Source organism: Trichomycterus rosablanca, chromosome 6, assembly GCF_030014385.1.
Source record: "Trichomycterus rosablanca isolate fTriRos1 chromosome 6, fTriRos1.hap1, whole genome shotgun sequence".
In the NCBI taxonomy this organism is placed as follows: Eukaryota; Metazoa; Chordata; class Actinopteri; order Siluriformes; family Trichomycteridae; genus Trichomycterus; species Trichomycterus rosablanca.
Window position 1 is genome coordinate 284,352 of NC_085993.1, and position 15,649 is coordinate 300,000.

General features: G+C 40.6%; 1 protein-coding gene and 1 non-coding gene across 2 annotated transcripts in view; both read right to left on the minus strand.

Moving 5' to 3' along the window:
• Positions 1–5,587: 5,587 nt before the first annotated feature.
• trnas-cga (transfer RNA serine (anticodon CGA)) lies at positions 5,588–5,669 on the minus strand. The gene has a single exon. It is a non-coding gene; the product is annotated as a tRNA-Ser (tRNA).
• A 1,532-nt stretch (positions 5,670–7,201) lies between these two features.
• The window catches only part of cavin2b (caveolae associated protein 2b), an 11,356-nt gene continuing 2,908 nt past the window's right edge, over positions 7,202–15,649 (minus strand). Inside the window, exon 2 of the mRNA XM_062997193.1 lies at positions 7,202–9,167. Coding sequence (XP_062853263.1) covers positions 8,442–9,167 — 726 coding nt within the window. The 3' untranslated portion in view covers positions 7,202–8,441. The remainder of the gene's footprint in view (positions 9,168–15,649) is intronic.

Here is a 15,649-nt window from a genome sequence, read left to right on the forward strand (position 1 = left end):
AATGTTCCAATTCATCCCAGAGGTCTTAATGGATTGAGGTCAGGGCTCTGTGCAGGTCACTGGAGTCTCTACAGATCAGATTTCTCAAAGCAAACCAGGTTTTATGAACCTTAGTGCACAGAGAGACAGTCAGCAGAAACAGGAAAGGCGTGTCCACATACTTTTGACCCTGTGTTTGCTGTTATTGTTATGTAATAGATGTTAAATATGGACTGTTTTATAGCTGAATGAATGACAGTAGCAGTGTGTAGTACTGATGATGTTTAAGAGTGATTTATATTCATCTCATGATGTTGTATCAGTGCTGAGTGACCTCTGACCTTTATTACAGGTAATCACATTAAGTGCTTTCAGTTCTCTCCCTGTTTAGCAGTTTTATTGATCTGTCTTTAATAAGAAGCTATTATTATTGTTTTATTATTTTCTCTTGATTATTTTCTGTTATAGATTATAAATGAAGTTCTTTAAAACAGATGAACTTTGTGAATGAAATGAAAGTGAAACTGCGGTTTTGAGGAACCACACCCTGCTTTCAGAAATAAATGCAGGTGTCTGCAGGAACCTGAAACATTTGACTCCTGAACTCTGAGAGAATCATGTCGAAGATGGACAGAGAGATTGTACTGGAGGCTCTCTCAGCTCTCATTGGCACTACGGTGAAACCTCTTACTGAACTCAAAGCAGGAGAAACCACCACTGAAATACTGACAGTGGAGAACTTCCTCACTTCTGTTTTAATCAATCCAGGGTTGTTAGGTGCTTCTGTGTCATTAGTGTCTAAATTACTGAGTTATTTGTATGTGAGTGATGATGCAGCCCAGAGCAAGAACGAGAGTGAAACTTCCACCTTAAGAAAGGAGATGTTCGTGGACATGGAGAAATTTCACGATCCAGGGTATGACTATGATTTTAGAACCTTAAAGGACGACTCTGCGTGCTCCCGTGGTGATGAGCCATACAGGCGCCCGTGTGGGTATTACCGCTTCGCCCTGAAGGTGAAGAATAAATACCCTGATGGGAACGTCTGGCTCGGTTCTAATGGATGGAGAAGCAGCTCTGATCCTGGTGAGTGGCCTGTTTCCTTCCATGGCACGAGCATTGCAGGTGCTAAAGGAATTACAAGTTCAAACTACAGAGCTGGTGATAGAATGGCTTATGGTCGAGGAATCTACTCAACACCAGACATTACAATTGCTGAAGATTACACAATGACTAAAAAATTCACGTCCAAGAAAACCGGGAAAACCTACAAAGTCATCATGCAGAACCGAATCAATCCAACAGCTCGAATCAAAACAGTTAAAAAAGATTACTGGCTCATTGAGGTTCCTGAGGGCACCACACCAGAAGAGGAGAAGAACATCGTGGAGAGATCCATCCGTCCTTACGGCATCCTGGTTAAAGAAGTTTAACTCATAATTTAATAATCGGCAGTAATTTAGTAAATCTGATTATGATTTGGGCTGCTGGTGTTTTGAAGGTTATTTTAATTTGATCTATTTCATTTCACATATTTGTGAGATTATTCAATTATAACATTTATATTTTAGTTTGATATTGTTCGATTGTTTAAATATTGTTTATTTTACCAAATTATAACAGTTCTAAACAAACATTTACATATACCGTTAGAGACATTTAAGATTTTGATTATTTTTTTCATTAGCTGCTTTGTTCTGTTACAGCAGCATTAAAGCTGAAGGTGATGTAAAGCTCACTTGATTGTGGACAGTGATCCCTGTGTCTCTGCAGCTCGCAATTCATGGCAGACCAGTTTCTGATTATTCCTAACCATCTGAACTTGTTTCCTCTCAGATTACCATTTAGATAGATAGACAGACAGACAGATAGATAGACAGACAGACAGATAAATACATAGATGGCACTTTTATAGACCCTCTCACTGGTCTCAGTCTGATGAGTGCAGTTAAACTACCTCAGTTTATATGGGCACAGAGAATCTGTAACTACTAAAACTAATGAGGGATTAGGAGACCATACTGCAACGTTAAATGCAATTGTAAAAAGAGTTTCTACACCAGCACATGAATCAAGCTGCTGTCCCTTTATTTTTGACACATCAAATTTACAGAAAATCAACAATAAACAATAAAATCATGAATCAATGTTACAGAAATCATATGTAACATCATGTGATCATAGGTATTATATGTGGTGTATACTGTATGTAACACTGTATGTAAACTTTTGACCTCACATAGTACTTCTTTTATTTAGTTTTTTATTAAACAAGTTATTCTTTTAAGTAACGATCATAAATTGATTATTAAGCTTTAACATAAAAAATACAGTTCAAATGTTATCAAATGTAATTTAGTATTTTAGTATGTTAGTTTCCTGTTAGATTAGTATAAACAAAATAAAACTTCTGATTAAAACAGTAAATCTTTATTACAATTCTGTTCTGTCACTTTTTTTACCCTCTTTTTCAGATTTAATGTATTTGATGTTTATAAGTTCAGACGGCGTGTCGGGTCCATTTCTCAGAATGTGTCTTTTTATGTTTTTATTAATGTTACTTCAGACCATCAGAGTTTAAAAAACCCCACAAAGGAAAGTCGCTTTGAGCTGATGGTGTAACAGGAGGAACTTTGGTTATGTGTCGAGCTGAACGTTAGATCAGCTGTATGTTGGTGAAATAAAGGAAGCAGATGTGATGCTTTAACAGTCCATTCTGTTTATTGAGCAGCCAGAACAAAATGAACTTAAACTCGTCTTTCTACGAGTTGTATTTGGTGTAAAAAGCCTAGTTGTTAAGGTACTGGACTAATAATCAAAAGGTTATTAGGCCCTTAATCCTCAACTGTTTAGACAATGTATGTAAGTTGCTTTGTATATTGTATATTGTATATTGTGGCATCAGTGAAGTCAAAGATAATGAATGAGGAAACATTTGGTCTTTTTTATTAAAATAAATGTTGATATTGATATAATTGATCTATTTCTGACCATTTTTACACACATAAATGTATCAGAGCAACTAAAAGCACTGACATTTATAAACCGGTGAATAAATAAAAACACAATTGTTAAACAGATCACACCAAACATCACAAATTAACCACACACATTTACTAACACATCATTTCACACATTTAATTAAATATTTAAATTTTTAATCATTATTCATATTAAAACACTGTTTTAATGTGTTCTAATATAAACAGCAGCACTTCCTGATCAAAACAAAATGGCCCCTTGTTTACATCTTAGTGAGTTAACTGCTCACCACAGTATTAGTATTTAGTCAGATCATTTTATCAGACTTTATCTATCCTAATATATAAAGTGTTTATGAGAGATGAGTTTATGGGTTTATACTGGTGATCAGAACACACAAACAGAACCAGTAATTAACCAGTAAAACCCGGAGGAACAATTAACAAACAATAGCATCACATCAGTGAGCGATAATTCTACTGATAAATATCTCAGTGAGAGATGATAAAGGATAATGTTCAGACTGACAGGAAGCTACAGAAGCTTAAATAAACCATTTTATTTAATCTAATATTTTATTAAAACTGTATTTATAAAAACTGTTTGTTTCTTGCAGTGCAGCGAGTCTTATACTGTGGAACATATTGTGGCTCCCCTGGTGGTACAAACATCGTTACTACAACTGTGGATCAGGTCGCGGTCTGAAGACTCCTGACACACATCGTTTCAAGATCAAATTAAAAATAACGTTTTAGAATGATGAAGATTGTTATGGTTGAAGTATAAAGATCTTTAGTTAGAATAACACCAGATTTAATAAATCAGATCAGGTTTGTGTGTTGATAATGAGGTGGTGACTCTGACACCTGAGAGCTGAACACAAACAGATGCTGTTTTAGCAAATGTCAAAAAATAGCTGAAAGTATAAAAAGCTGCTATGCTGTATTGATTAGATAGATAGATAGATAGATAGATAGATAGATAGATAGATAGATAGATAGATAGATAGATAGATAGATAGATAGCACAAACAAAACAACTAAAATTAAGGTAACCTGAGTTTTACTTAACTACAGTGATGAGGAAGGATCTGGGTGAAAGTAAAAGTGCAGGAAGGTGCAGTTCCAAGTGTACAGTGTATAGTGTAGTACAAATTGAATATAGATTAAATATTAAATAGTGACAGAGTGGCGACTATTACACATTGTATTGGGCAAGTCTAGCCATATCTATATATACATACATCAACATATATATACACCGATCATAACATTAAAACCACCTCCTTGTTTCTACACTCACTGTCCATGTTATCAGCTCCACTTACCATATAGAAGCACTTTGTAGTTCTACAATTACTGACTGTAGTCCATCTGTTTCTCTACATGCTTTGTTACCCCCTTTCATGCTGTTCTTCAATGGTCAGGACCCCCACAGAGCAGGTATTATTTAGGTGGTGGATGATTCTCAGCACCGCAGTGACACTGACATGGTGCTGGTGTGTTAGTGTGTGTTGTGCTGGTATGAGTGGATCAGACACAGCAGCGCTGCTGGAGTTTTAAACACCTCACTGTCACTGCTGGACTGAGAATCGTCCACCAATCAAAAATATCCAGCCAACAGCACCCCGTGGGCAGCGTCCTGTGACCACTGATGAAGGTCTAGAAGATGAGCGACTCAAACAGCAGCAATAGATGAGCGATCGTCTCTGACTTTACATCTACAAGGTTGACCGACTAGGTAGGAGTGTCTAATAGAGTGGACAGTGAGTGGACACGGTGTTTAAAAACTCCAGCAGCGCTGCTGTGTCTGATCCACTCATACCAGCACAACACACACTAACACACCACCACCATGTCAGTGTCACTGCAGTGCTGAGAATCATCCACCACCTAAATAATACCTGCTCTGTGGGGGTCCTGTGGGGGTCCTGACCATTGGAGAACAGGGTGAAAGGAGCTTTCTCTAAGCATGTAGAGAAACAGATGGACTACAGTCAGTAATTGTAGAACTACAAAGTGCTTCTATATGGTAAGTGGAGCTGATAAAATGGACAGTGAGTGTAGAAACAAGGAGGTGGTCATAATGTTGTGGCTGATCGGTGTAGATACATGGCTACTTGTAGGGCCCTCAGTTCTTAGCTATCACCCGTCCCCGAATGCTGGAGTTGTAGAGCCTAATAGCCCTGGGGATAAACGACCTATTTAATGTTCATGCAGCAGCTCCTGTGTTCTGTGAGAACTGTGTGCAGGGCGCGGCTCTCATTGTTCATGGTGTAGTGAAGTTTGCTCAGATTATTGTTAACCAAGAGATGTTATTACTGGCAGTTCCTGAGAGTGAAATGCTTGTACGTTTTCTACAGAGCATTTCAACAGTAAGTTACTTTTGTGGTAAACCAGAAACACCACATACCAGAAGAAAATAGACCTAAACCTACCTTCACAATACACACAATATAACAGGTTTACTGTGTTAATCTGTGTATGAGATCATAGATGATACTCTATTGTTTTGTTTTATTGGTGGTGGAACTTAATTCAGAAATCATGTGAACCATCCAGTATTGTATTAAATGTGACTCCACAAACCTTTGTGTAAAACAAAGTAAAACTGTTTAAAAGTTGATCGTCACGAACAGGATTCGAACCTGTGCGGGGAAACCCCATTGGATTTCGAGTCCAACGCCTTAACCTCTCGGCCACCGTGACCATGTGGCGCTGTGGTGCTTCTGTTCTATCTGTATATACTCACCTACACCAATAACCTACTCTATTATTCATATTATTGTTATTATTAGTAGCTATATTATTGTTGTTGTTATTATTATCATATAAGCTTATTATTATATTATCACCGCCGTGATCAGACACCACAGAGCTTCATTATTCATTTACCGACTCAAAGCATCACAGCTTCTAAAGTAAAATAAATAAATCACTCAGTTAAACCGAATGTTTTATTTCAATAAACAAATTTTACTTAAAACATTCGATTTTATTTGAAGTTTTATTTTGACGTATTTTGTGTTTTTTGTTCAAAACGCTATTATGTTTAAACACCAGGGGGCGACAGAACCTGCACTTCTGCTCCTGTATGTTTACACGGTTTCAGATTTACCTGCTCGTTTCTGTTCTGTTCACACACAAAGAAGAACTGAAAAAGTTTGAAGCAAACCTTTTAGCTCCAGCGTTGATCCTCCAGTATTTATTACATCCAGTTTTGAGAAATGTTATATTTATTAGTTATTTACTTTGGTTTTTATGACCCCCTGACCGCACGTTCCAGGTTCAAACCAACCCACTGATGTTCATGAAGAATTAGAAATGTTCAGGATGCTCCTCTTACCCTCACTGTGGTCTTAAATTGGCCCCGTCTATAAAGTTTTGGAGCTTGTTACAGGCATCAGTTTCAGAAGGACTGATTTTGGTGTAAAGGTAAGTCGAGCTGACTGTGTAAGATAAAACTAAATATAAATGAATAAATATAAATTCTGCTATTTATTATTTCATGTATATTGTCCTGCTGTAAAATATTTATAATTAAAAAGATGTTTTACTTCTGTTTAATTGTAATGAATTAGTGTTTTTTCTCTTCAGTAGGATGTAAAATGAAGCACAAGCATGAAGCTCACATAAATAAATCAGGTTTATAACTGCAGCTGACGCACAATTTATATTTATTCATCTGAAATATATCGGATAAATTACTGCATTACTAATACCTGATTTAAAAATAACAGCAGACCCCTCTCATCCTGGACATCACTTCTTTCAAACTCTTCCATCTGGCAGAAGAATCAGGACAATACATTTACATTTTCAGCATTTAGCAGACGCTTTTATCCAAAGCGACTTACACAATGAGCACAATAAAAACAAACACATCCAGACACGCTAACAGCTTCTTCCCCAGAGCTGTAACACTTCTTAACCACAGTTGTTCTCTTGGGTAAATGTTGGTAAATACTGGTTAACAGTCCGTGTGCTGTCGGGGCTGTTAAATATGTTATATGATGTAATTATCTGTACTATATTATGTGTATTGTGTAAATTACTATGTGGACTATTATATGTATCACCAAAGCAAATTCCTCGTGTGTGTAACGTACCTGGTGAAATAAACTCATTCTGATTCTGAATTGTGTGGAAATGATTTGAGTATTTTTTTAGAACTTTATTAGAAATATTTCAACATTGTTTATTTTTGTCTTTTTAAGAAAAAAAACCCTCAAAATGTCATAAAGGTTCAAAATCTTTATTTATTAGAGAATCAGTGTTAAAGCAGAAGTGCATTAATAATAATAATAAAACGTTGTGAATGTCGTGGTTACAATCTTTGGCATTTTTATATTTTAGTAATTATACGAGAAGTGAAATTATAATAAATCAGAAACAGATTCAGATCTGAGATGAAAGAAAAGTGTGAACATCAAGTGGAAAAAGTCGTGTTAAAGATTCGTTCCAGAGCAGATCCGGCCCAAAGCTCCTGATACACAATAACGATCTTCTACTGAAGTATTTATAGACATAAAACCTCACTGGTCATGATTTATTACAGTGTTTGTTCTTCTGAGAGAACATGTAAAGGTGCAGCGTAGAACTCTACAGAACAAATCAACAGTAGAATGGTAATAAAACCATGAAAGAACCATTAAAGAACCCTTAATGAACCCTTTATATAATCATGAAAGAACCATTAATGAACCATTAAGAACCCAACACCATTAGAAACCCTACAGCGTAATAAACCTCACATCATTATTTCTGTGTTGTAGTGAAGACCGAGGGAACCTGGGATCTCTGGAAAAGTGGGAGCATCGTTCCATGATCCAGATCCAAGATCTAAACAGACTAAGAAATTGTAGAACTATTTGTTGACAGCGACGTGCTCTCATCCTGCTGTGATGTTTTCAGTAGCTCACTTGTCATCTCCTCAAAACTTCCACATTCTGAGGAGCAACATCTAAAACTAACCAGCGTCCGGTGGTGCAGCCTTTAGAGTCCCTCAGGATCCTGTTCCAAACCACCAGAGTAACACTGGGAGGGATGTGGATGGAGGGTTGGGGGGCAGTTGGAGACACTGACTGTCCCGTTCTGTACAGGAATCAGACCACTGAGAAGGATGTACTCATGAATCTTCAACCATTGGATCTGTTACTGACTGACACTGTGTATGAGGATTTTCCACATCACAGACACACCAGAACGGCGCAGTTTATTGTGTAGTGTTTTTGATAAATGGGGTAAGTTCTTCTTTTATGGAGGCCTAGATTGTGGGTAACGATGGGGGAACAAACTAGACTGGAGCAGATTACCAGCAGAGGGGATCACGTACATTCTGTAAGGTTCTTCATGTTCCTCATGGGTCTGAAAGCATGGTGTTGATGGTCACTGCTGGTTGGTGGATGAATGATATTATTACTGATATTATTATTAATAAATGTGTATCAGTGCTGAAGGCAGCATCAGCCTGAGGGAACTTTAAGATGTTTCCTTTGCAGCACCACCCTCATCTTCACCACCTTCCTCCTTCTCCTTCTGCTCTTCCTGCTTCTCCTCTTCTCCATCCTCCGGTGCATTTCGGGAAGAATCCTGGGGCAGGGTGTCAGAGAGGGCGTACTCATCACTGACGCCCTCGGTGGACGGCTCAGCCTCTCCACTGTCGTCCGGACGCGCCTCCTTATCAGCGTCCTCCTTCTCCATCTCCTCCTTCTCCACCTCCTCCTTCTCTACATCCTTCTTCTCTGGAGCCTCTTCCTCCTGCTCCTCCTGATCGGGAGCGAGCTCAGCATGGATCTCAGAAAAGCTCTCGGCAGGTTCCTCTCCCTCTCGGATCTTCTTGAAGATCTTAAACGAACCGCCCTTGTTCTTCTGACTCAGAGACTTTTTGATCTTGTCACGCTTCTCTGCAGACACGATCTTATTCATCTTCTTCTCGAAGTTCTCGCGGGTGAAAGCTCTTTTCAAACTGTCCACCTTCTTCAGGCTGGAGCTCTTGATCTTCTCGGCGCGGGATTTCTCCAGATTTTCCATCATCTCCAAGTTAAAATCATCGTCGTCCTCTTCGTCCAGATCCTCGTCGGAGGAAAGCTGGACCACGTGGAGATCCTCTTCGTGTGAGCGATTGGGATCAGGAGAGAGGGAATCATTTTCAGGGTCGTGTGGGGGGTCTTTCAGGAAGACGGTGGATGGGATCTCCTTCTCATCCTGCAACACACAAACAATCAACATCAGAGACGTTCAGACCAAGTCTGTATCAGTGTTGGTCAGGGTTGTCTGCTCAGTTCAAAGCCCAGTGGGTGGAGGTTTGGGCTATCAATCAAACTCTAGTGGGTTTGAATCCCAGCTCTGAAATGCAGCCACTGTTGGGCCCTTGAGCAAGACCCCTGTACTTTGTCTGACCCTGCGGCTCTGACCCCTGCTTCCAGACAAACCGGGTATAAACGGGAAAACAGTTTCGTTGTTCTGGACACGTGTAGCTCAGTGGTTAAGGTACTGGACTAGCAATCAGAAGGTGGCTGGTTCAAGCCCCATTGCTATGTTGCCACTAATGGGCCCCTGAGCAAGGCCCTTAACACTTAATCACTCAAAAATTGTGTTTAGTCATAATTGTAAGTTGCTTTGGATGTAAATAAAGGTGTTTTAATTCTAAACCTGAATGTTAGTGGGTTTTAACATGTTGATGATTTGTTGGACTGCAGGTTGCCACTGTTGGGCCCTTGAGCAAGGCCCTTAACCTCTGCTCCCGGGGTGCTGTACTATGTCTGACCCTGCGCTCTGACCCCAACTTCCTAACAAACTGGGTATAAATTCATTGTTCTGCAACACGTGTGGATGTTTAAATTAAGAACAATAAAACAGAGGTGGCTCATTGGTTAAGGTACTGGACTGGCAATCAGAAGGTTTCTGGTTCAAGCCCCATCGCCATGTTACCACTGTTGGGCCCCTGAGCAATTGTTCAAAAATTGTGTTCAGTCATAATTGTAAGTTGCTTTGGATAAAGGTGTCTGCTAAATGCCGACTGGACAACGACTGGCTGTTGTTCAGGGTTAGAGGGGTAAAAGTCGCATCAAAGGGTCCTCATAACTGGTACGACTGTGGCCCCTGCTGGCTGACTGAGGCGCCTGCACAGGGCTGAGGAATGATGCTGATGGGGGTGTGACTCTCTGTACACAGTGCCCGTCGGTGTATGAACTCGACTCGTGCAGGTGAAAAATGCAGTCTGTACTGACTGTACGTGCCAGAGGGGGGGTATGTCAGTTGAGAGACGTCCTCAGTCAGCGGTGAAGGGTCGGATCAGTATAGAGGAGCAATCAGGGGAACTGGACACGACTAGATTTGGGGGAAAAATTATAAAAAATAAAATAAAAAAATGCCGAAAATGTAAATAAATGTGAACCTGATTTAGCTGATTATATCTGATTATAAACGTTATCTGATTTTAACATGTTGGACCGCAAAATCAGAATCTGTTAAAAGGCTTTCACATTAAAAATAAAACTAGTTTTATGAATTTAAAGTGCTGTGAAAAAGCAATTGCCTTGTTCTGTGTTTAATAGTTTATTATTATTATTATTATTATTATTATTCAGTAAGAAATACACTGTGATGAAGGTAATGAGAGGGGGGTGAATACTTTTTCACACTGCTGTATGTGTTAGTAGAACATGTAACTGTGTGGGACTGAAGTTCTGTACTGTAAAGGTTCAGCCTGCAGTTCTCACTTCCACCAGCAGAGGGAAGCGCAGGGCGGCGCACTGTAGTTTCAAGTGAACTACATTTCCCAGGATGCACTGCGCTCATTATCGCTAATACGCCACTACTGAAGTTTTTGCTAAAAACTTGACAAACGTGTGAAGTTTCTTTTATAAACTGTTCACTTTAATCATATTAATGTCCAAACTGGTTTAATAATCACAGATCTGCTTATTACAACACAGAAATCCCGCTAGAGTTAGCTTAGCTTAGCTGTTTCAGTCAGGCGAGGCCTGGAAGTTGGACCCCAGCCTCGGGCGGCTGCTGATTCTCTCTAACACTCCTCATGTCAGATATTCTTTGTTTTGTGTTTGTGTTGTTTCTTCTGACTGAGTCAGTGAACTTTGGTCCAGAACCTTTTGTGTAATGAGGAAACATTTTCACTAGTGGTGTATAAAGTGTAAAAGTACAAGTATAGTACCAGAGATTTACCTTGATAGAAATAAAAGTCACGTTTTAGAAAATGACTGGAGTCAAAGTCTTGATTTGTTTATTAGGATTGTAACGTGATGTTTTACACTCTGGTTCCATCATGACAGGACGGGTCGTTACTGCTCACACAAGATTCATCAGTTCAGGTTTAATATCAAACACAGTCATGAACTATTTAGTGTCTCCAGTTCACCTCACTTACACGCCTCTGTACTGTGGGAGGAAACCGGAGCACTCGGAGGAAACCCACACAGACACGGGGAGAACATGCAAACTCCACACAGAAAGGACCCGGATCACTCCACCTGGGGATCGAACCCAGGACCTTCTTGCTGTGAGGTGACAGTGCTACCCACCGAGCCACCGTGCAAAAGTCTTGAAGTATCTGATGTTTATTGTACTTAAGTATCAAAAGTAAAAGTAAATGCTGTTAATAAAATCACAAGCGGTCAGAATTATGAAAAATATAAAGCTTGTTCTTTTAAGCCTGTAAACCACCTGAACAAATCATGATTACAATCACAAAATGTGCCCCCCTTCTCAGTGAATGAACCTGTGGTGATTGTAATCATGATTTGGCACAAATTCTGTTCAGATAAAGGAGGTCAATGTATTTTATTCTGTAAATTCTTATAATGTGAAGACCTGGTTTTTTCTGGAGGTTTGGGGTCGGCTCTATTGTTCAGGTGGTTTACAGGCTTAAAATTTACAATCTTCATATTTTTCAAAATTCTGACCGCTTGAGTTTTTATTAACTGCATTTACTTTTACTGTTACTTCTGTTGAAGTAACTTTCTGGTAAGATACTTGTGCTTTTATACTTTAGACACCACTACTTTTCACCTTCTGGTTTAATGTGCACAGAATTACGAACCACTTCAGCATCACCAACACCTTCAGCAGAACCCAAAACCAACAGAACTCAGAGGTTCTACTGAGGAGAGAACCGGACACACACACATACACACACACACACACTATTTTTTATTATACTTTATTACTATTCCTGCACGTCAACCCATTTTTGTGCACAGGGTGACGGTCATGCTGGAACAAAAAAGGGCCTTCCCTAAACTGATAGATAGATAGATAGATAGATAGATAGATAGATAGATAGATAGACAGACAGACAGACAGACAGACAGACAGACAGACAGACAGACAGATAGATAGATAGATAGATAGATAGATAGATAGACAGACAGACAGACAGATAGACGGACGGATGGACAGACAGATACTTTATTAATTCTGAAGGAAAATAAAGGCCTCAGTAGTAAGTTACACAGATGAGAAGTAATAGTGCTATACAGATTTACATTATACACCTTTACTTGTACCTGCAGGGCGTGTGGGTATATATGGAGGTGTTATTACAGTACGACATGATAAGGATGGTATAGATTGTAAAGTATAAATGATAAAGTGAACTACAGTGCAGAACTGCTGGTATGAAGTGAGTAAAATATCACACAGAATCCAAAAGCAGCAGGACTCAGAGTTTCCACACACGGGCGGGGCAGTGTGTGTGAGTTCAGCGTCACTGGAATCCAGTCTGTTATCACTGAGCAGCTCCGACCCCCTCATAGTGTGTGTGTGTGTGTGTGTGTGTGTGTGTGTGTGTGTGTGTGTGTGTGTGTGTGTGGTAGCTCGAAGCTTTGTTCTGATCCTCAGGAACAGGTTGGAACGTTAATGTTTCCCGACCTGAATAACAGGAAGTGTGAGAATTCAGGAAGTGGAAAAGTGGAGGGAATCTCATCAGGTCTCACCAGGATTCAAACCTTCATACAGTCACAAACAACAGCTCAGTCAGGTCACACCTACACTGTACGGCCAAAAGTATTAGGACGCCTGTTTCAAATACGAACGGTATTGAAATAGAGCGACACACTGTGTGATGTTTGGAACACCAGCCGAGAGTCTGAGAAGCTTCTCACGAGACTTTGGAGTGCGTCTGTGTGTGGGAATGTGTGCTCAGTCAGTCCAAAAGATTGGACACTCATTGATCAGTGGGTGTTTCGGTTCATCCCAGAGCTGTTGAGTGTGGCTGATGTCAGGGCTCTGTGCAGAACACTGGAGCTCACTCATGCAGGAACAGGAAAGGTCCTTCCCTAAACTCTTGCCACAAAGTTGGAAGCATGTCATTTATTTTATACACCTGTTAATAGGGCTAAAATGTTTTGTGCTGGGTGTCCATATACTTTTGTACCTGCTCAGATTCATACAGTGATCAGGTGTGAGTGTTAAGTTAGACGTGATCAGACATGAAAACACACACACAAACACACACACACACACACACACACACACACACACACACACACATCACTAAACTATCAGTGCTTCAGATCAGCGCTGTGGCCCCCAGCAACTTCAGGTGTGTGTGTGTGTGTGTGTGTGTGTGTGCACGGTTTTAATTTGCAAGAAGTTTTCATAAAAACCAGCACCTACACACACACACACCTACACACCTACACACACCTACACACATTTACACACAGACCTGCACACACACACACACACCTACACACCTACACATACACACCTACACACACCTACACACCTACACATACACACCTACACACATTTACACACACACCTACACACACACCTACACACACACACACACACACACACCTACACACACACACACACACACCTACACACATTTACACACACACCTACACAGACACACCTACACACACACCTACCTACATACACATACTTACACACACACACACACCTACACACACCTACACACACACACACCTACACACATTTACACACACACCTACACCTACACACACCTACACACACACCTACCTACATACACACACTTACACATACACACCTACACACACCTACACCTACACACATTTACACACAGACCTGCACACACACACCTACACACACACCTACACACACACACACACCTACACACATTTACACACACCTACACAGACACACCTACACACACACCTACCTACATACACACACTTACACACACCTACACACATTTACACACACACCTACACACACACCTACACACACACACACCTACACACATTTACACACACACCTACACACACACCTACCTACATACACACACTTACACACACACACCTACACACATTGACACACACACCTACACACACACCTACACACACACACACCTACACACACATTCAATCTTTAAGGCGCCAGCATTAGAGCTTCTTTCTTGCTCTGCAGTCTGTAGCCTGCTCGACTGTGGACAGTGTCACCCAGGTTACAGCAGAATTGTATGTATGGTCTGTATTTTGGCAGTTCCTGGACCTGGACCATCAAGACCAAGTTTCCTCTCAGTATAAGGTCACAGTTTGTGTTTCCTCTTTTTATTCTTCATGCAATTTTCCTTCCGATTTAGTCATATCCATTTTCCTGATGGTATTTCTCCTCTACAGCTGCAGACCTCCACTCCTGATTGAGGAGGGTCGTGACTAACACTAACACACGCCCCCTCCGACACGTGTGCAGCACAGACCGCTTCTTTTCACCTGCACCAGATGGGTTCATACTGAGATCCGTATCGTGCACGGAGAGTCACGCACTGATCTCTATTATCCCCCGTCTCTGTGCAGCACCATCCATCATCCAGCAGAGGAGGAATCCTTATAACCCTCCCTTACATGAGCCAATCACTGTCCGGTCAGCCAATAGCTTGCACACACACACACACACACACACACACACACACACACACACACACACACACACACACACTGCAGTAAATAAATTAGAGCTGCAGGAATTTTCAGGATCAAAAGGTTCAGTGTGTTGAGTTGCATCATGATGAGGAATTTAAGTTGGAAGCTCCTGTGTGTGTGTGTGTGTGTGTGTGTGTGTGTGTGTGTGTGTGTGTGTGTGTGTGTGTGAATGTCACACTAGTGTTTTACAATGAAGAAGATTTGAACAAAACAACCAACAGAAACTCAGAGACACAAACACGACGAGGAAACTCAAATAAAGAGAAGAAAGAGTATCTGAGAGCCGTGTGTGTGTGTGTGTACAGTGTGTGTGTGTGTGTACAGTGTGTGTGTGTGTGTGTGGAAATGTGTCTGTACTGGAATGCAGTGGTCTATCCAAGTGCTCCACCCAGACCCAGTGGAGGTTCAGAGGAGCACATGGTAGCTGCATTACACTCCAGTGCAGGAACTCTTAACCACACCCTGCACACACACACACACACACACACACACTGTACACACACACACACACACACACACACACACACACTGTACACACACACACACACACACACACACACACACCGCTCACTGTGCCAGTGCTCCAGATCTGTATGAATGTCGTACATTAACCAAACAGTCGTGAACACGTAATGGTTTCCAGTTTGACTCTGGTCAGGAGCAGCTCTGGGTTCAACACCTCACACAAGCTGCTTCAATAATATTAAAGACGTCAGATAAAATCACCACTTTTTTAACAACTAAACTATAAACAAC